Genomic DNA, 21,012 nt, shown 5'->3' on the forward strand with positions numbered 1-21,012 from the left:
ACAGAGAAGACACGGTCTGCCCTTAAGACTGCGGGAGGGCCAGCACTCACTGCCCGCTCTCGTTCCTCAGCTCATCAGCAAGTGCCCATCCATCCTCAAGGAGGGAGGGACCTGTGCCCAGAGCCATGCATGTGCCAGGGAGTGAGCCAGCCTGAAGACTCTGCATTCATGTATTCCGTCTTGCCTGGCAAACAATTTTCAAACTCCTGGAATATGGCAGGCCTTATGTAGGACACAATAGATGTGGATGTCTTAGCCTGAGCCCTACCTTCCTGGAGCTTACATTTTTAGTGGGAGGAGATAGACAGCAAACCAAAGACCAAGGAGATCATTTCAGTTCATGAAGAGAGCTGTGAAGACAGGAAGTGAGGGTAACCTAGGAGGGAGTTCAGAGTGGGCTGCTTAGACAAGGTGGTCAGGAAGGGACGTTATGAGGAGGCAGCACATGCAAAGGCCCTGGGGTGGTGCAGAACTTGGCATGTTCAGGAATCAGCAGTGAAACTCTGAAACTGGAGCAGAAGAAGTCCAGGGGAGAGTGTGGGAGGCAGGTCTGAGAGGAGGGCAGATTCCAGAGAGCCCCAAGAGCCATTGGAGAATTCAGGGAGCCATTGGAGGGATCTGAGCAGGGTGATGGGACCTAGCTTGTTTCCACAAGCTTCCTCCTCCAACTCTCTCCTAGTCACTACCCCTTCTTCCATCCCTGATGGGAGCCAGACTTCCATGCACCTCCAGAAAATGAATACAGCCCCCTCTCCTCCAGCCTGGGGGTGACCTTCAAGGCATACCCAGCCCCCTCCCCGACAGCCATGGAAGATGAATGAAAATGAGACCCCCAGGAAGCACGTCTGGTTGGGACCCCAGTCTTAAGGGAAAACATAAGAAAATGGGTGAACCGGGGCAGCTGCTCTTTCCATCCTGTGACTTTGAGATGGCACATCGGGTGACACCTGTCTATCTGTTGTTCCCCTAGGTTTCGGATATTGAGTCCAGGATCGCAGCCTTGCAGGCAGCAGGGCTCACGGTCAGGCCCTCGGGAAAGCCGCGGAGGAAGTCCAACCTCCCGGTGAGTGGTGGGGCCACAGACCAGGGGAGGTTGTGCCCCGAGACCCAGCCAGGAGCACAAGGCTGCCCTGAGGGCCTGAAACCAGGGGCCCCGGGCCGGCCGCCTCCTTTCTCCTGGAACTGCAGTCTTGGTTTCCTAAAAGCCGATCAGTGAACTTGTGGTGGTTTCTAACTGAAAAAGGCACTTTATGAGGGGACCCTCTGCTCCTACTGTGAGAATTTGAAACACACCCACGTGCACACATGCATACACAGTAAAGTCCAAAAGAAGCCACCTGATGGCCTGGTGGTTAAAGTTTGGCGCTCACCCCTTTGGTGGCCTGGGTTTGTTTCCCGGGTGTGGAACCACACCACCCGTCTGTCAGTAGCCATGCTGTGGTGGCAGCCTACATAGAAGAACTGGAACTCACAACTAGGATACACAACCAGGCACTGGGGCTTTGAGGAGGAAAAAACAAAAGGAGGAAGATTGGCAGCATATATTAGCCCAGGGTGAATCATTCCATGCAAAAAAAAAAGAAACCTGAGTGATAACACCTCATGTTGGCAGGCTCGATAAGCAGCCATGTGTGGCTAAGACGGGTGTGACTAGAGTAGATGGCTGGGGAAAGTCATGGGAAGGGGTCTGCCCCGACCACAGAGATCTGAGCCCAACGTCCTTCTCTCCTGACTCAAGTCGGGATCTGCAGATGAAATCAGCTGTGTAAGGAAATTGGGCAGAAAAATGAAAGATGCTCCAGGGGGACTCCCAGATAGGGTTGCCAGGTAAAATAGAGGACGCCCAGTTAAATTTGAATTTCGGATTAGCGACGAGTAATTTCCTAGTCTAAGAATATCTCGTGCAACATTTGGGACGAAGTTACACTAAAAGATTATTTGTCATTTATCTGAAATTCGGAGCTAACTGGGCTTTCTGGAGTTCAATTTGCTAAGCATGGCAGCCCTGGAGAGCGTTGGAGGGGTGTTTGGGGAGGGCTAACATGCCTTCCCAGCATTCCTGACCAAGTATTTAAAGAGAACGTCCATCCTGATGTGCTGCTGGTGCATCCTGTGGCTGGAGATCGAACGAGGCAGTAATAATATGCAGGCTTCCTCCTTGTCCTCCAGATATTTCTTCCCCGGCTTGTTGGGAAAACTGGCCAGAGTCCTAAGGATCCAAATGCAGACCCATTGGAAGAGGTCAAGGTACGTGTTGTTCCATCCAACCTCCAGAGGCTGGACAAAGAGTAGCAGGCGCACAGCTTTTCCAGAAGCACGACAGGTCCGTGGAGAGGTGGGAACTTGGCGAGTCCCGCAGGTTGGGATCCTCCGAGGCGCACACTGAGACGACGGATGATGCCGAAGAGTTTGCTGGGAAAACTCAGGAAAACCCAGCAGGGGAGTGGGAAAGTGGGCAGAGAGGGAGGGAGGCAGGCAAGCATCCGACCTCAGCAAACCCCGTGCAGGGTAACTGGCTCAGGGTGACACAGATCTCTGGAGACAGTGTGTCACCGAGGAGTCATCCTGTTCAGGCGCCAGGTAGCTGGTGCATTTACCCCTCCACGCCCAGCAGTCACCAACAACATACATTTCCAGGCTCTTCTACTCTTCCCTGTGCAGGCACAGCAGGCTCCAGCGGCCTCGGGACAGGCCTCCAGCTAGGAGACTCAGGTGCTGGCTGTGGCTGTGAAAGCATCTGGAGCTAATGTGCACAAAATGGCACGGGGATGTGGGGAGGTGTGGGCAGAAACCTTCACAGCCTGCCAATCAGGAAGATGGTGGCAGCACTAACAGCTGTGGTGGCACAGGGGAAGAGCCGGCCTGGAGGGAGTGAGATCTGGGTGAAGGTGGCGTGGTTGGGGGTGGGGTTGTTGGTGCCGTTCCCAGGGCCCCAGAATGAGTGGCTTCTACTCCACATCCTTCCTGATGTCCCCCAGGAGCCGTAACAAACATCTCACCACTTTTGCTGATCAGAACAATGTTAGATAGCTCTTTACAGTTAAAAACAGTATTTTTCCCCCACCCCTCCATTTGATTTTTATAAAACCTGGTAAACAGGCACTGATATTAACCCTGTTGCACTGATGACAAACTGAGACTCAGGGAGATAGGTGTGCCTGATCAAGATCGCACAGACCGTAAGTGACAGAGGGGTCTGCTGATCGGACCTCCCACCCTCTCCTTGAGGCCATGGTGCTCCCTGACTTGTCCCGGGAGGCCCAGCAGCTGGCGTCCAGGTACAGCCCACAAAAGGAGCCAGGCAGAAGAGAATGAATGATCCCAGCGTAGAGAAGTAGTTAATAGAAAAGGGAGAAGGAAGGACGGCGTGGGGACCAACGGCCGGGGGGAGCTGGAAATTGTGTTAGGTACAATTAATCTTCCAACATCCCTGTAAGGGGGCTTCTGGCCCATTTTCCAGATGAGGAGCCTGAGTTCGGAGAGGATATGGAAACCCTCCGTGTCCTGATAGGAGGGGGTGGCGTTAGGATTTGAACCCACGTCTGCCGGGCTGAAATGTGTCCTCTCTCCGCTGTACCACCCAAAGTCGGCAGTTCTCTGAAAGCTAAGCTTCTCTTTTGTATTCTGGCATTTGGTGTTTAATTGATTGATAACACGCATTTTAATATTGTTAAAGTTCAGATAGTGCCAAAGAATGGAAGATGGTTGACCTGATTAGTTAGAATCTGGAAGAATGAGAAGTCCCAAATCAGCTCCCAGTGTTCCTAAAAATTACAACCATGTGCTGAAGCCCAGAGACATCTCTCTTCCAGGTCGTGGCTGTACCCTTTCTGCTGAAGAAGAAGTTCAGTAATTCCCCCAAAAGTCAAGGTAAGAGTCGGCTGCTTCCCTCACCCGCACGGCCGGGAGATGAGCTCAGGGGCGTGCAAATGGCCAGTCAGGGCTCTGTATTTCTACATGTGTAATCTGTGGGATGCAGCACCTTATGCCCCTGACATCCTCACTCCCGGTGCCTCCCCAGCCACCCTCAGGGACCGTTCCAGCAATCGGCGTCCCAGATGACAGGACTTTGCTGCTGTAGGCACCCAAAAGTGGTGGGGTTTGGGGTGCATTTTCCCTATTTTTCCATGTAAGTTGTCCAAATACGGTGCACAGCTCCCAACCTTCTTACACAAAGCACAGAACATGATCGAGCCTTCCTTGATGGTGACAAGGATATCAACCTTGTCCTAGACGGACAGGGTGTAAGGCCCGGCTACCTCCACAGCACAAGGCCGGGCTGTCGGGGCATTTGTGCTGGTCCACTGCTCACCTTGCAGGCCGGCCGCAGGTCACCAGAGGGAAGGGGCCGCATTCCCAGTTCAGAGTCAGTCTCTCCACCGTTGAACTAGTTCAGGCCCTTACGCCATCGTGGTGTCTGCTGTTATCCTTGCGTCCGAGCTTTGTCCTCATCACCCCCTCATTCCAACTCCACCACAGCCAGGGACCCAACAGGGAGCTCTCTTCACATCCCTCCTCTGCTCACAAACAATCGTTGGCTCCCAATTTCTTGAAGAAGCAAGTGGGATTTCTTAGCATAGACTTGCACTGTTTGCCACACACCGGAGCCCACCTGCCTCCTGGTCCACCTGCCCATGGGTGCTCTTTCCTTCCCATCGGACAACACGCATTTCTGGCGCAGACTTTGATTTCAGAGTGCTCCAGGCGACCACAGGCCTCTGTACCTTGGCCTGGGCCGCACTTTCTGTCCTGAAGGCACCTCGCTCCCTTTCCCACCCACCTCTGCCTCTTAAAGTCCTGCCAGGCCAAGCACTACGCCTCCCCCTGGAGGTCACCCCCCCCTCCTCTGGGCACGTGGTTCGTCTTTGCACATCCCCGTTTCCACGCTCCTCCATGCCAGCGCCCTCTCCGCACCCCAGAGCTCCCAGCACACGTGCAGGTCGGTCCAGGGACAGAGCTGGTGCCCGAGGCCCTTTGAGGGGAATCCCTGGTCCAGAGCCATCAACTAGGTGGGCGGCTTTGCCAGAGAGACCTCCTGCTGAGGGGCAGTGGGGACTTGTGGAGTACCACATGCTGACCCCAGAGGGGAGTTTCCTGCAGGTCTCGTGGCTAAAGTCCACAAGGAGGCTCGTGTTTACAGCAAGAGAGCAAGGGTGGGCTCCTCCAGCTGCTCTCCGACTGGTTTTGTCCAGTCCGAGGCCAGTACTTCACCGCCAGACCCCTGAGCTCATGGGCATTTCAGGGTCCAAACAGCACGGCCGAGACCTCCAGCCCATCACCTGTCTCTCCTGCCCCCTGACCAGCCTCAGGGGGGCCGAGGCAGTCTCTCCCCGGGTCTGCCAGAGGTCAGCCCCACGCGGGCAGGTCCTCACACACCCCTCCAGTGAAGCAGGGAAGCAGGGAAGGGCCACGTGTGTCCTCACTGCTCGGTGGTTGTGATCCCTGGTTTAGCAATTCCCTCAGCGGAGTTGGTCCTGGAGCAGGGACAGACAGCAAGGCCAGGCAGAACATACCCTGCCTAAAATGAAGCGAGAGACGACGGGAGGCTGGCCAGCCAGCTCTCAAAAAAAAAACCACAAAGCCCTGATTTGTGGCATTTGCCAATTTCCGTGGTGCAAATAACTTTCTCTATGGCTGGTTTGAAGACACCCCTGTGATGTCACTGAATGCAGAGTTGGGAAGAAAGGAGATGTGCTCCAGCACACCCTCAGGAGCAGGCGCTATGTGTCACACCCCTGGAGCAGGTGCCCTGTGTCACAGCCCCGGGAGCAGGCGCCGTGTGTCAGGCAGGGCTGGCCTGAGATCCACAAAGCACAGAAAAGGCTGCTTCTGCCCTACCCTTTGCAGTTTGCTCACCTTGACCATGAACACAGTTGACTAGGATTTGAGGCCAGATGCCCCAAGTTCACATCCAAAGCCCTGAGGAGAGACCCTCCATTCTGACGGTCACAGTCCAAAGACCCCTCAGCCCGTTGTCACGTCCTGGAACTAAAGGAAAGGAGCCGATCCACACCGACCGACAGTAGTGATGGATTTCCTGTTGCTTTGGATTTGCCCATCGGAGTGCCTCTGGGGCCGCAGTGAGGCAGGAGTTTAACGGCCGCTCCAAAGCAGAGGAGAGAGAGTCGGACTGACCTGTTCATTTGCACGACTGCTAAAACGTAAATGCTTTGTTAAAGACAGTCTAGGCTGTGAAAACTTCTCAGAAAGGGAGACGGCCCTTTGTGCTGCTTCTTACATTTCTCAGGAGGTGGAGACACTGGCTCGGGGTAAGATCGGGATTAATACGCACCCCCTTCCCTCTCCCCATAGGCAAAGACGACGCCCCCTTGGACCGGAAGTCGGTGTACCGCGGATCCCTGACCCTGAGAAACCCCAACGGCAGGAGGGGCGCCACCCGGCACAGCTTCGCGGTGAGCTGCGTGTCCTTCCCGAGGGGGCTTCAGACCTCGTGACCATGAGACGGACATAGCTAGTGAGGGTTCAGAGTCAAGAAACTGGGGAAAGTAAGAAAGTGAACTTGGCAAAGGTGTAAACAAAAGTCAAAAACATTTCTTCAGGGTACCAGAGTGTACCAATGACGGGTGTCTGCTCAGCCGGGGGTGGATCTCAGGGAGGGGACAGTCCATGACACAGTGAGGAGGCTCAGGGGACAGACAGCCTATGAGACACGAGGATGCTCGGGGGGGGACAGTCCAGGAGACAGTGAGGATGCTCCGGGGGGGACAGCCCATGAGATGGTGAGGACACTGATGGGAGGGACAGTCCATGAGACAGTGAGGATGCTCGGGGGAGGGACAGCCCGTGAGACAGTGAGGACCCTCAGAGGTGTGACAGTCTGTGAGACGGTGAGGATGCTCTCCCACCAGCCCACCCAGCACTATAACGGTGATCCAGCCAAACCACATCTGTGGATGCCAGGGTCAAGGCTGTCCCCTGTCCTCCACAGGAGAGGGGTCTCTGCAGAATGAGCTTCTTGGGCTCCTGCCAAACCCCAGGAAGCATCAGGCTGCCCCAGGCATGGTGGCGGCCTCGGTCCCCGCAGAAGTGCATCTGACACCACAGACCCTCGTGTTTCCAGCAGCACAGGCGCCTGTGGAAAGCAACAGATTTTCCCACGCAGTGCCACCTCGCAAAACACAGCGCGGTGGCAGCTCAAAAAGGCTGACCTCTAAGGACCACAAGTCATTCCCATGTTCTGGGGATGGGCATGATGACTCGGTGCTCCATGGCCACGATCAAGGTCCCAACACCCCTGACCCCACAGCTCCCCACACCCACATCCCGCCAGCGCTTGGCCTCCTGGCCACTGCCACCTTCGTACCAGTTACGAGAGTCTGAGCAGAGGATTGGCTGTACAGGAAGACTGAGCGTTCACTTTATTCTTTCCATAAACCCCATTTTTAAAAAGGACATCAAAGTATCTCACAATAGAGACGCACACAAACAGGGATAAGACCATTCATGGCTGCATGTGACAGAGAGGGAGCTGGGGCACGTGGATTCCACACAGCCATCGTGAGGCCACCACAAACGAGGGGACCTATGTGTAAGGGGAAATGGTGGGGGACAGAGACGCCCCACACGGCCCTCCTTAGCCCGGAAAGAGGCCATCTGGACGGTGGCCAGAGTGTGGCCATCTCCAACAGCAGACCAATGATGACGATTAATAAGAAATTGCCAATGGGGACTTGAGGAAATAAATGCTGTCAGGTCATAATATTCCTCCTTGTGTTTCAGAGCTTTAAATTGTCCAATACTTTCCATCCAGACTCTGCTGACGGGGGCCAGTGTCACTGACCCAAATTCATAGCTGGGGAAACAGAGGCAGAGAGAGGTTGAGTAAAACCCCCCAGGGGGTTGACCAGTGCCTTCTGACCAACACGTCCACATGTGTGTGGGTGGCCTCCTGTGTATGTGTGTGTCGTTGTGAGCACTCGTCTGTGTTTGTACGTGCCCATTTGTGTTTCTGTGTGCACACCCATACATCTAAGTTCGTGTCTACCCATGTGCACACCTGTGTGTTTGTATGTTCCTCTGTGCACGCCGGTGTGTGTGTATGTGTATCTGTGTGCATACCCACCTATGCACACTTGTGTGTGCATGTGTGTTTATGCTTCACAGAAACCTGTGATGACCCACCAGCCCTAAAGGGGGACGTTCGTCAGAACAGGACAGCGTGACAGAGCAGCCCCGGCCTTTCTTTCCCTGCACCACGACCATGGCACCCCTCCACCTGCCCTCCGCTTTCCACTGCAAACTGTCCAGTAGAGAAGCGAGGAGAATCCCCATCCGTAATGGAGCCCTGGCTGCGAAATGACAGCGGTCCTCAGACCTTCAGCTGCTCCCCACGTTCACTGGCAACTTCCAAGGCCTCTCCTGCCAGCCTGCTCTGATCCGTGAGAAACATCCAAGCCGATAGGTCCTTCCTTTAGGAGGGTATTGTTTAAACTTTTTGAAGGACACGCAGAAGAACTTTTTCAATGTGGACTTTTACCCCTTTCCCTGCTGGCTTTCTTCTGTTGCTTTCATGAATGGAACAGAAAAGGGATGACTCAGTATGGTACCTGCTGTCTCTATATTCTTGACTATGTATATCGGAGCGTGGGTAGATGTGTGTGTTTCTGTGCGGGTGTGATTGGAGAAGGAAATTGGGCATCCAGACAAGTGGCTGAACTCATGACCAGCTGAAAAATGAAGGAGGGATAGACCCCGCAACCCCCGCCCCACGCACACACCAGTTTGTGAGTTCACCTGTGGTTCACAGACCAGGAGAGACTACACTGTGGTCAAGGGCAGAGCATACACGTGGTGGCAAGTGAGCAGTGGATCAATGCCCAGATGCAGGTGCAGAGGACCTGATGGGAAAGGCAGTGGATGGAGCTCTAGATGGGCGGGTGGAAGACTGGGATCCACTTGGCAGTACCTCTCACTACGGTGGATCCAGTAGGACAGAGGGCCAGGACCAATTATTGCCAATAATTGCCAGCCACTTGCCATCAGTTCCGTAGATGAGCTCCAACTTCTCCTCCACCTGGGACAGTCTAGGATTCAGAGTTATTTCTGGGTGTCTGCGTGACTCATCCAGTTTCAAGGGCAGCCCCCCGGGACCCTCCAGAGCTGCCTTTGAACACAGGAGCAGTAATGGCATCTCCCCCTCACTGAGCATGGCTGTGTCCTTCACAGGGACTCCTTCATTTCATCCTCCAATTATGTTTCAGCCCATGCTGAGTATAGGGCCGCCTCCCCTGGAACCAGAAGCTCCTTTGCCAATCCTCTGATACTTTCCAAAGGGACTTTGGGGTCAGCTTTAACTTTTCTCTCTCAAATCTCTTGGTGTTTGTGTTCACTTGAAATGGTGACCAAAAGAAGATGATGGAGAAATGATGCCCAAGGGCCTCTGATAATGACGCTTTCTTCTGACCTGACTGTTGGCAGAGCCCCATCCCACAGTTGTGTAGACCCTACACCCCCAGCTTTCCACTGGCGTTGAGCCCGAAACCTCACAGTCCCCACGAAGCTCAGGTCGTCAACGGGCTGGCGCATGGCCGCTCCAGGCGCAGATGCAGCGTCTCAGAAACCCGCCTCGGAGTTGATCCCAATGACAAGGCTTCAGGTCGAGCTGGGCTTTGTGGAGAAGACGGATCTGATACTCCTTCTGAGCACAGAAGCTGGTTAAAATACGCAGCTCCTCATTCAGTGCTAAAAAACCATTCAACGATTCCTGGAAATGAAAGGGGATCAATTTCTTTTTTTATGCACCCCCTCTCCTTATTCACAAAGTATATTAAAGTCAACAGAGTTCCTAAGAGTTGAAGAGACAGTCCTGGCTGGCCCTGAGCCTGTCCCTGAATGTTAATATAATAGGACAACTTGTCCTTGGGTCCCAGAACCTCGGTGGCCATTTAGCTCCGCTACTCACTGGGGCACAGAGAACTTCCAACTTCTGAATGTACTGGCTCCTCTTGCAGAATGCACCTTCTCAGGGGTCTCTGAGCTGTCTCTCAGTGCCAGTTACAGTCAGAGCACACACTCATTCATTCATTCAGTCAGTCAGTCAGTCAGTCATTCACTCACCAGCACTATAGAGGGGCCCAGCAGTGTGCGAGGCTCAGTGATCTGTACTAATCTTGTGGGTACTTGACAGGACGCTGAAGATAGGAATTCTCCTTCCCAGCCTCCTGCGCTGTTTCCTCTGCCTCTCCCAGCCCCCTTGATGTTGAACCTCCTGTCTGTCCCCATCGAGTCCTATGGCTTTAGGCACCCACGGGCTGGAAGTGCAGCCCAGACACCCCGAGTCCCACACCACATACCAGCGCCTCCTCCTCCAGCCTCCCACAGTAACCCTGTCCAACTGGACTCTAACCCGCAAACGCTGTTACCCCGCTAACGTCAGCCCCGTCCTTCCAGGGGTTCGGGCAAAGGCTTGGACTCATTTTTTACCCCTGTCTTTCACCCCTAAGTCCTATCCCTGGCCCCTCTGCACTCCATGTATGTGTGCAGAACGCCCCCCCACAATTTCCACGCCTCTACTCTCCCATTTCGTCAGCTGGTGTGTTCCTCATGTGAAATGCGTTTTTATGCCGAAGATGTCCTGTCCACTTGGTTATTTTCCATATGTCCAGATCTCGTTTCACGTGCTTCCTCCCTTCTCTCATCCCTTTCAGTATCTTCATGCTTATTTTGCAGCCGTATCTTATTGCATTGGTTCCGTGCCTTTGTTTCCCATGTCACATGTGATCCAGTGCATTGTTTTTCTCTTGACGTCATCCTTGTGACTTCTGAACTTGTGTCCCCTGGGATCAGTGGCTGCTCTGACTGTCCATGGATAGTCAGTAGGAGGGTCACCACAAACACCATGCCAAGCCCCTTCGCTTCCACCTTCAAGACCCTGGGGACCTCGAGAGGAGGCTGCCCACCCAACCCCCCCCCCACACACACGCCTGGGATCCTTTCTGTCTGAAGGACGACATCCAGATGTCCACAGCAGCTCAGCCACCTGTTTTCTCTAAAGCCCCTGCTGTAGCCTTCCCTGGCGGTCCAGCCAGCGTCAGCAAATCTGGCCACACCCGCATATTTCCTTGTTGTCTGTGGTTGAATTGAACACTTACTGTATTGGATATCATGGAGTCCAATATTTACAGAGTTGAATATTTGCTATCTGGTCCTTTATGGAAAAAGTTTGCTGGCCCCTGGTCCCAGCCTTTGCCCCTGACTTGTGCATCAGGGGCTGGCGAGGACTGTCTCCAGGCAGTGGTCAGCCAGAGTGACAGAAGAACTAAAAATGTTCCTTTGCTTTGTCTCCTCCAGGCCACCCGGCCAGCCTCTCCCACGGGCCAGCGTCACCACGGCCCCAAGCATTCCATCCCGGGCAGCCCTCCGCCTCCCCACAGGCCTCCTCGCACTTTGGGATCATTCGTGATTTTGTTCCATGATTTCTCTGGGTTTGGTTTGGTGAAAGGAGCCAGCACATCATGAACTCACCATCTAGGCAAAAGCTGAACTCGTCATATCTTGGGACAGGGCATGCGCAGCTCTAAGCCCCCAATGGCCACCCTGGCTGCGCTAATAAATTACTACAAAGTGGGCCACTTAAAACAACAGAAACTTGGTGTCTCACAGTGTCGGAGGCCAGAAGTCCAAAATCAAGGTGTCGGGCAGCAGGGCTGCACTCCCTCCAGAAGCCCCAGGAGGGAATCTGTCCTTCACCTCTTCCGGTTTCGGGTGTCCCCAGCCTTCCTTGGCTGCATCCCTCCCATCTCTGCCCCGTCTTCACGGCCTTCTCTTCTCTGCGTCTTAGCCTCTTTGTCTGTCTCAAGTGTCCCTCTGCCTTTCTCTTATGAGGACACTCGTCATTGGACTTAGGACCCGTCTGGATTATCCAGGAGAATCTCCTCCTCTTCAGATCCTTAGCTTAGTTACATGTGCAAACACCGTTTTCCCAAATGAGGTCCCATTCACGGGTTCCAGGAGTTGGGACATGGATGTAGGATTTGGGGAGCCAACATTCAACTCACTATAATTAAATTAGGAAATCTGTTACATTTGTTAACAGAAATCGATCAGTGGAACCCCCCATCCAAGACTCTAAAAGAGAATATGGAGCAAGGATGACGGGCACCCCCTGCTCTCGGGTGCACGCCCTGCTCCTCCAGCCTCTGCAGAGAGCCCGGGATTCCCTCTGCAGCCTGGCCCCGGGCACACGCTTCCCTCCTGAGTGCCAGGGGAGCCTCCCTTCCTGGCCCATCCCAGGGGCACTGTCATGCCGCCTCTTGTCCTCCCGGCCCCCACCTTCATGGAGAGCTCTCTCGGGTTGCTTGTCTGACTTTGCCCAGTAGCAGGAGACTTGGCGCTCACTGCCCCACTCAAGGCCAGAGCACCCACTCTGTGCAGATGAACCTCCAGTGCTGCCAGTTGAGGGAGGGCAATGGGGGAGGCGCAGACTGGTGCCAGTGCAGTGAGGGGCCATGACTGGACGCCCAGGGCCCAGCCTGCCTGGACACAGTGGAAAGGCTTCAGGAACAGCAGCTGTGCGTGTGACCTCACTGAGCAGTCATTTGGGAGCCTGAGCATGAGGCAGCTGCACTGTGGGGTCCGCAGCAGCCAGGGCACCACCCCAGCAATGGACATGCAGCCATGAGACTGCTGGTTTTCAGCAGGGACATCCAGTGGCCGCAGCCACGGCCGTGCACTTCCCTCCCACCTGACCCTGGGAAGCAGGAGTGACTGTTTTAGACTGAGCGAGCCCCAGGGCTCTTGGTTTTTCTGGGATGTGGGAAGCCTCCCGAATGATCCAGACTGGTGGGCACAGAAGAGTTTCATTGGAAAAACTAGAGAAGTGACCATATTTGGACCCCAAGCCAGTAAAGGCATCCTTATCACTAATTCACACGACAGCCCTGCGAGGTAGGCGTCCTCAGCTTGTCTTACGCATGAAAAAATGGAAATTTCAAAAAGTCACATGACTTGCCCATCCAAGTATGCATGAAGCCAGAATTCAAATTCAGAGCTGTAGGAATTCCAAAGACAGTATTTTTTTATGCCATATGAGGTATGTCCAGTAAACTGCCAATGCTACTCCCCGTGCCCTCTCCTGAGCGGACATTGCTACTTGACTGCAGCTTGCTTCTCACGAGCCTTGGCGTGGCCTCAGGAATTCTTCACGATGACCCTCAGGCTGTGTCTCAGGGCAGCTGGGTCCGTGTCTTTTCAGCTCCTGTTATAAGCTACAGGGGTTTAGGCAGGAGTGGACCAGACGACGCTTTTTGCCATGTTCGTGGATGCTATTGAACAAAGAAATGGAAAAACAACTAAGATAATATAAAAATTAGAATTTGAATGATGTATCTGCTCACACATGTAAACATTTATATGCAAAGGACCAAGAATGACTGGGAGGAAGGGAAAGGTTAGGTGGCGTGTTCCGGGCACCCCTTGGGCCCCTGCTCACGCCGACTGTTCTGGCCACCAGAGGGGCCTCTGCCCAGGGCCCATGTGGATGGGCATCCCCAAGCGCCTGCTGTGTTCCAGACACAGATAAGGCTCAAGCATCTGGTGGTGGCCCAGCTCTCTCCCTATCTTCCAAGAGATGGCAGACGTGCTGACAAATAACAGCCACGCAATCCATGATTGGGATATGAGTGTCCCAGAGGAGGAGCAAGAGAGCATCCGGGTCTCGAGCACGAGTGACCGTCTCAGAGAGGCAATGGCCCATGGACAGCCTAAGGCATGAGGAGGACCGTGTTCACCAGGCAGAGTGAGGGATGCTCACTGTGGCTGTAGCAGTTATAATTTCAAAGCGCTGTCAAACCACCCACTCACCACTGGCTTTTCCACGGGTGATGCTGGGAGCTCACAGACAGAGCCCCGAGGCTGCACTCCCCTGGGTTGGGGGGGCCGCGTCCTTTGGAATCACACAGGCAACAGAGACAAGAGTCAAGCCTGCGTCCCCAGGGCTGACCCCACAGGCGTTTCCTGCCCTTGCTGAGTAGGACACGCCCTGAGTTGCTCTCCAATCTCTCACCCAAAACTAAGGTTCGAATCCCAACTGGGATTGTCACTGGGAGACAGGACCCCCTGCGTCTTCAGGAGACACAGGAACCCACACTGACAGCTGTGTTTCTTGCTCCCCATGGCATCAGAGGGAAGTTTTTCTTATCATTCCCAATATTATTTATAAATTCCATTATTTGAAGAATTCTTTTCCTTTTGTGTGTGTGTGAAGAAGACTGCCCTAGAGCTAACATCTGGGCCAATCTTTCTCTATTTTGTATGTGGGATGCTGGCACAGCATGGCTTGACGGGCAGTGCATAGGTCCGCAAGGGGGATCTGAACCCATGTACTCCGGGGTCGCTGAAGCAGAGCGTGAGAACTTAACCACTAAGTGACCAGGCCTGCTCCCTGGAGTTCCTTTTTCCAGCAGATGGCCATTCCAGAGACATCTTTACTGGGCGCTGAATGCAGGCAGGTCAGGGACCAACGACTTTCGCACACACCAAGCTGAACACCTGTTCCAACCAAAGAGCAAGAGAAGCGATAAGGAAAAAAACGAAAAGGATTGGCAGCAGATGTTACCTTAGGGCTAATCTGGGGAAAAAAATAAATAAGTCAATGGTTTTATTATGCCTCCAGGTGGATATCAGAGACAGGAGTTAAAACATTTCTCCTAAGGTTTATCCTCCAACTGTCTTCATCAGGGAAAAGAGAGAAAGCTTTATGAGGAGCTGGATGCACAGATCCCTCAAAGATCCTTCATGGTTAGAATCGAGCTTTGAGTGGGCAGCACAGGTGGCTCTGCTCAGATATTCTAGCGTCCGACAGATTACGGTCCAGCACCCAGATCTCCGAGGACGCCCAGCTCCCCTCGGGTTGCTGGGGAGAGCACAGTTTCCCACCTTGTCTCTCCCGGGACTCATGAGGCCTCAAGCCCACCACAGGTTAGAGTGTCGCAGTTCCACCGCAATTTTATATCAAGCCGTAATTCAGTGAGTTCCAGGGACTTTCGCTTCCCAGCAGCACTGTGTGGAAGAACCGGTATTACTGGAGGCCCAATAACCCATCCCCAGAGGTGGAATAGAATTTGCATGAGCTTGGTGTCTGATACCCAGCGCTCGGCATTCAGCAGGCTGGCTGGAACCAAGTGATCTTTAAGCACGATCCTCCAATGGGCGCTGCCAGACGCTATTGGGGGTGGAGGGGCGAGGGGGCATTATTTTCCTTCTCTTGGCAGCACTGAGGTCTCAGCTTCTACACTGGGTGGGTGGAGGGGATGAGTGATTCCACAATGCCTGTGCCACCTCCCACCCTGACTGCTACATCCCCCCATCATTGGGTCCCCAAAGTGGCAAGGCACCAACACCACGCTGTGCTGAAGATACTTTGCTGAAAGGGGGGGATTCGCTATCCCTCCTACACACACACACACACACACACACATGCACATGTGCACACACGCAAGTGAGCACACGCATGCTCCAACAGTGAGTCCCAGGAGGCTGCCTCCAGCTCCCGCAGTCCCATGGTTTCTGTTGCCCCAGGCAGCCGTGGTACTAGGCACACATCCCTGAGGACCGCCCAGAGGACCCGCCTCCAACACAGGAGCACACCTCGTGACAGCAGATGTCCATCACCATCACCACTGTTCGTAAGGACCACCTGGGAGCTTTCGACCAGCCCTGACCCTGAGCTGCCCCCAGGAATCCTGATGGAATCCACCCACCCAAGGGGGCCCCAGGCACTAGGAATGTTGCAAGCTCCCCAGCGACCCTCGCCTGCAGCCCAGTGAGAGCCCGGCACCCGGCCGCCATCCCCCATGCTCTTACACTCCCCCTTCATCAGCACCCCCCTCCCCCCAGGGAGCCCTCGGCCACGAAACTTCATCACCAGGAACCGGCAGCTGCAGGAGAAGGGAGAAGCGTGTGTGATCGATCCACTGAAGGGGAGGTACTGCTCGAAGCTTCTAGAAGTCTGACGGAGGCACATGAAACGCCGAGTTGCCCCTCTGCTCCCATCGGTGGGGAGCAACCCACAAACTCTCTTCTCCCAGGACAGGTTCTGTAAGATTATGCTCAGAGGCACTTGAATATAACCCCTAATTATTCAGAATGACTTAGAGTCTTAGGTCCGGGTTAAATGGGAGAATATTGTGTAATTGGTTAAAATGGCACAAATAAACAAATTTTTTAACAGCTTGAGGCCACGACGGTTAAATGAGAAGAAAGAGATTCAAAGTGTGTAAATATGATGACTCTACCCAGAAAATACATGGGGAACCCACTAGAAGCAAATATGTCACGTGTGAAAAATGATTGGCTTTTTTGGCATTACACATGCTTTTTTTCCTTCTTTTCTGTATGCACTAAACTCTGTCCAAATGTATTGTATAAATGGCTTTTATCATAAAACAAACTTGTTTATTGTTTATTTTATAGTAAAAGTACACGCATTTGTTTTATGATAATACACTTTTTTATCTTGAACATTAATTATGAAGACTGTCAAAGCCTAGAAAAAATATTTTTTAAGTTGTAGAAACAGGACAAAAGTGGAAAGTGGTTTGCATAAAGGATGCAACGATGGAAAGCCAGGTGGAGGATGGAGCAGGGTCTGAGAAGCATCACGAAGAGATGGAACAGTTGGGGTGACTTCCTTCCACTGGAAACCCGATTTACAGGAGGAGTGGGGAGCAGCGGCCTCAGGGACCCCTTTCGGCACTGGCAGCTCCATGCTCCGTGGACCGGTGGCGCCTGACTTTGCAGTCCTCCCAAAGGCCAGCGTGAAGAAGGCAGGCTAATGTGTTTTAAAGCCACTCGGTCCAAATGAAATTATATAACCCAGCAAGGGAAAAATTACGCCACTGATGAGAGTTTTTTAAAAAAAGAAGAGAAAAAAGACAATGATTGTCTCCTGCGAGGGAGGCGGGCGAGGTGAGGGATGAGGGGGCATCCGGGAGGCGGGCTGCTTGCTCCTCCATCTATAAAAGGAGGTGAGCTGGCTCCCTTCTGGGTCACCGCTGCGGCCACTGCACAGCGTGCTCGCCACCCTCGTGGGGAATCGCGGTGAGTAGCCCTCGAGGCAGGCGCTGCAGGGCGTGGGAGTCTGTTCCTCTGCCCTCCTTCTCTGTAAATCTTCTCTCTCTCTCGGCGTGGGGCGTGGGGCATGCGGCGGGCTTCTCCTAAGGTCGTGCCTGCTCTCCAGCAGCCAGGGCCAGCTCTGGGCAGGACAGGCAGGGGCAGCCACCCCAGGGTTTGTGCCCGGCCAGCCCAGGGCCCCGATGCTCAAGCACGTCCATGGCGAAGGCTACTCTGCAACTCCACTGGGAATGCAGACCAGGGATCCCACCGGGCAGACAGCAAAAACCTCCAACTCGTGGGGCAGCAGGTCCTTGGGGATCAGGAGCCAGGCGCCACTAACGTTCTCCTAAGACGCCCTCCGCCCAGCGAGGGGTCTCTGCCCATTTGGATGCATCTCTTCATTACTCTGCTTTCGTGGTGGCACCTCCATTTCCTCCAAGTCGGGGTCCCCCACCTCACCCCTTGTGTGACACCCCAACAAGTCCCCAGAAGGGAGAGGGGTAGGCATTTTAAACTCCTCAGATGGAGAGCACTTTCCGTGGGGCTCAGAGACAGGCTGGAAAGTCAAGGTAGGCAGAGTGGTCCTCCCTGAAACCCTGAAACCCAGAGAGGGCTCCTGAAGTGCCACAGGTCAGGGCACCTGCGGGGGCAGCCAGCCCCATGAGGTGGGGGCGCCTGCGGGAGGAGTTGCCGGCTCTGCCAGATGGATGCTGTTTGGGCACATTAGCACCTCACTCTGGCCAGGTGAAAAGTGGATGTCCTGGGTACCTCTGTTGCCCACAGCCCCCTCTCCCCACACCATCTGTAGTGAGGTTGTCCTGCTGTGTGAGAGCAGGTCCCACATGTTCCAGGTTTATCTTGAAGACCCGGCAGATCAGATCTGGGGGTCATAGGGAGAGCGAGTGCTCTTGGTAAGGTTGGAGAATGCTGACCCGTCTACAATGCCTGGCTGTCAGCTGATGTCCTCCAGTGCGGGCATGGGGGCAGGATGAAACTGGAAATCAGCAGGCCCTGGGCAGAGTGAGGGAAAGAACCCTGCACCAGGGTCCCAGCCCATGGGGGTTTCGGCACCCCCAGCTCCCTGGCAAGGCACCCCCTTCACCTCTGCAGCAACCCTGGGCTCCTCAGGGCCAGCTCCCCTCAAACCTGCTCGTCTCTGCCCTTCCTGTCTGGGTGTGCAGCACACACAGCAGTATAGAGGCCTCCCACACCTCCTGGTTCCCTAACATAGACAGCCAGGCAGCCTGAGGCTGTTCCAAGACAGCCCACCTCTCTACATCCATAGCTCATATGCCTCCCAGGTCCCTTCTGATGTCTGAGCCCACCAGAGGCTGAGCTGTACACGGTCGCCTCATTTAATTCTCGCCACATGGAGGAGAGCACGGGGTCCCAGGGAGGCCGGGGGATCCTGCAAAAACCTAGCTTTTTACTTCCTTGCTCATTTCCACCCCAACACAGAGCACAGGAATGCACACTGGAGTGTGGCTGCATGCACACACACATACACATGCACACAAACACACAATGCACATGCACAAGCATGTAACCACATGCACACACACTCAACATACACAAGTGCACATACACGTACCCACACATCTCGTACACTCACACACTGTCATACATACACACACGCTCTCTCATGCACACAGGTGCACACACACACGCATGCACACATATACCCTCTCGTACACAGTGCACACACATACACACATATACTCACGTGTGATGCTCACACTCATGCACACGTGCACATACACTCCCACACAGTGTTCGCATTCTCCAAGGCTCCCAGCTTTGTGAGTACACACCCTCACGTGGGCTTCACGTTGCTCCTGCCCCTCTGCCCCAGGCCGCGCCCTCCGTGTGGAACCCCACCTCCAGCAGGGCATCCGCAAGGAGCCAGGGGGATGAAGGCAACGCGAGCCTGGCTCCTGTGCCTGCTGCTGCTGGGCCTGGCCCTTCAGGGGGCTGCGAGCCGAGCCCACCAGCACTCCATGGAGATCCGCAGTGAGTGTCCAGACCCCGGACATCAGCCTCCCTCTCCCTCCTCCGCCCCTCCAGTCCCAGGTGCCATGGGTGGAACGTGACCTCCTCCAAACCTGGGCCACCGTCTCGCTAAGTGCCCCAGCTCTGGGTGGTTGGCCTCCTGTTCACCAGGCCTCTCCCCTGAGTGGCCCTGTCACCTGCTCCCCAGTGCCCCTGCCCAGCACACAGGTGAAGGGTTCACTTCTCTCCACCAGGGCGGCCTGGCAGAACGAACTGGCTTTCCCCACGGGAACCAGGGTGGGGAGGGTGGGGCGAGTTGGTCCTGGAGTGAGTTCGAATTCCTGTTTCCCAAAGCCAGCCCATCACCCACAGATGGCCCCATCAAACCCTCTGTATGTCCCCTGCTTTGCAGGTGGGTCCCAGCACGGCCTGGGTGATGGGGAAGCAGTGAGCTGAGCGTGTGTGCTGGACCCTGCAGCCTGCGGGAGCACACGGCGCACACGCCAGGGAGGGCATATCTATACACTGTTCTTGCTCTTTCCTTTCCAGCCCCTGACATCGATCCTGCCTGGTACATGGGCCGCAGAATCCGACCAGTGGGCCGCTTCGGCAGGAGGGGAGCAGCCCTGGGGCTGCAGCCAAGCCTCAGGCACCGGCAGGTCTGCCTCCTCTTGGAAGGAGGCGCTGAATCCTCCCAGGATGAGTGACAGCCCAGCTCATGGAAGAAAACTCCAGCATCCTTCCCCCCTCCATCCACTCTCTCCTCCACGGGCTACTTTCCCTTCCATCCTAATAAAAGCAGCTGGTCTTGTTTAGATGCGTCTGTGTGGTGACAAAGCAGGAGGTGCTTTGCCCTCGTGGGATGTGAGCTTGGAAGGACACTCAGAGCCCAGCAGCCCACGGGATCCATGACTTGCCGTGACTTACGTAGCACTGAGTAAGGGAACTGGGACCGTCCCTGGTCACCTGCAGCCTGTAGCGCCCTCCACCCAAGCTGTCTTGAATGGTCACCCAGGTTGCACACTGAACGAGGCCAGGGATGCTGCGCATCACCCTGTGTCCTGCGGGAAGCCCCCAGAGGAGGGCAGCACTGCCCCTCGGTCTGACCAGCCCCTCTCTCAGCCCCAGTCCTTCTGCCTCCCTTGTTGGTTCTAGGAGAGAAAAAGAACCGTGGGTTGTTTGTCTCCAATCCACAGCAAGAAGACCTGAATCTGGATGGCTTCCACCCCACATCGCGTCCCTCTCGCCCCTGATTCTAACTGCATGGGAATGTCTCTGTGTCCTGCCTCAGGTGTAATTGCTGTGGTGTCAGGGGACACACCACCACTAACGGGGCAACTGAGCCCAGCCCTTACTTTTCTGAGCCTCAGTTTCCTCATCTGAACACCCTGGGACATAAAGTTTCTGAGCTCGGGTGGGCGCAGCACCTGCTCACCGGCCAGCGTGGGGTGTAAACCCGCTTCCCCAAGGCCCTCTCTCAGTCCAGCGCGGGGGGCACAGGTTTAACCAGTGATATCCAGATTCGAAGCTAGGGCCTCTGCCTGCACCCTGCTTGCAGGGTCTCAGAAGCCCACTGTGAGCGCAGGACTCCTGCTGTCCAACCACGCTCAGGAGGCCTGGTGGCCAGGACCCAGAGCGGGCCCAAAGGACCCCAAGGAAGGAGCGTCCGCAGCTCACCGGCCAGTGAGGGTAGGCAGAGCCCACCCAGACCACCCAGATGAGGTGCACACAGGGCTCCCCCACCTCCCCAGCCACAAGGAGGTCAGGGGAGGGTAGAGGGCCAGTCTCCTCCCAGGAGAGAGCCCTTGCCACTGTCAGCACCTCCCCGGGGTGGAATGAGCCTGTGGGAACAGGAGAGGGGCCAGGCCTGCTCCAAGGCCAGGCAGGTGCCAGGCCAGGCCTGGAAGAGCCCACAGGCCAGGAAAGGAGTTTGGCGGTTTTTCAAAAAGG

At 54.9% G+C, this 21,012-nt stretch overlaps 2 protein-coding genes across 11 annotated transcripts in view; both read left to right on the plus strand.

Moving 5' to 3' along the window:
- MLPH (melanophilin) overlaps nt 1–8,566 on the plus strand; it is a 50,761-nt gene extending 42,195 nt beyond the window's left edge. For all 10 annotated transcript variants that reach the window (XM_014740421.3, XM_014740423.3, XM_014740420.3 and 7 more), the window contains 5 exons: nt 971–1,063; nt 2,170–2,247; nt 3,813–3,870; nt 6,313–6,413; nt 8,125–8,566. In XM_014740421.3, the coding sequence (XP_014595907.2) occupies nt 971–1,063; nt 2,170–2,247; nt 3,813–3,870; nt 6,313–6,413; nt 8,125–8,151 (357 nt within the window). In that variant the 3' untranslated portion in view covers nt 8,152–8,566. The remainder of the gene's footprint in view (nt 1–970; nt 1,064–2,169; nt 2,248–3,812; nt 3,871–6,312; nt 6,414–8,124) is intronic.
- A 10,417-nt stretch (nt 8,567–18,983) lies between these two features.
- Nucleotides 18,984–19,769, plus strand: PRLH (prolactin releasing hormone). The gene is given in 2 exon segments (NM_001433590.1): nt 18,984–19,083; nt 19,612–19,769. Coding segments are annotated over 2 exon segments (258 nt in total).
- The last annotated feature ends 1,243 nt before the right edge of the window (nt 19,770–21,012 follow it).

The sequence above is a fragment of the Equus caballus genome, chromosome 6 (assembly GCF_041296265.1).
Source record: "Equus caballus isolate H_3958 breed thoroughbred chromosome 6, TB-T2T, whole genome shotgun sequence".
Lineage (NCBI taxonomy): Eukaryota > Metazoa > Chordata > Mammalia > Perissodactyla > Equidae > Equus > Equus caballus.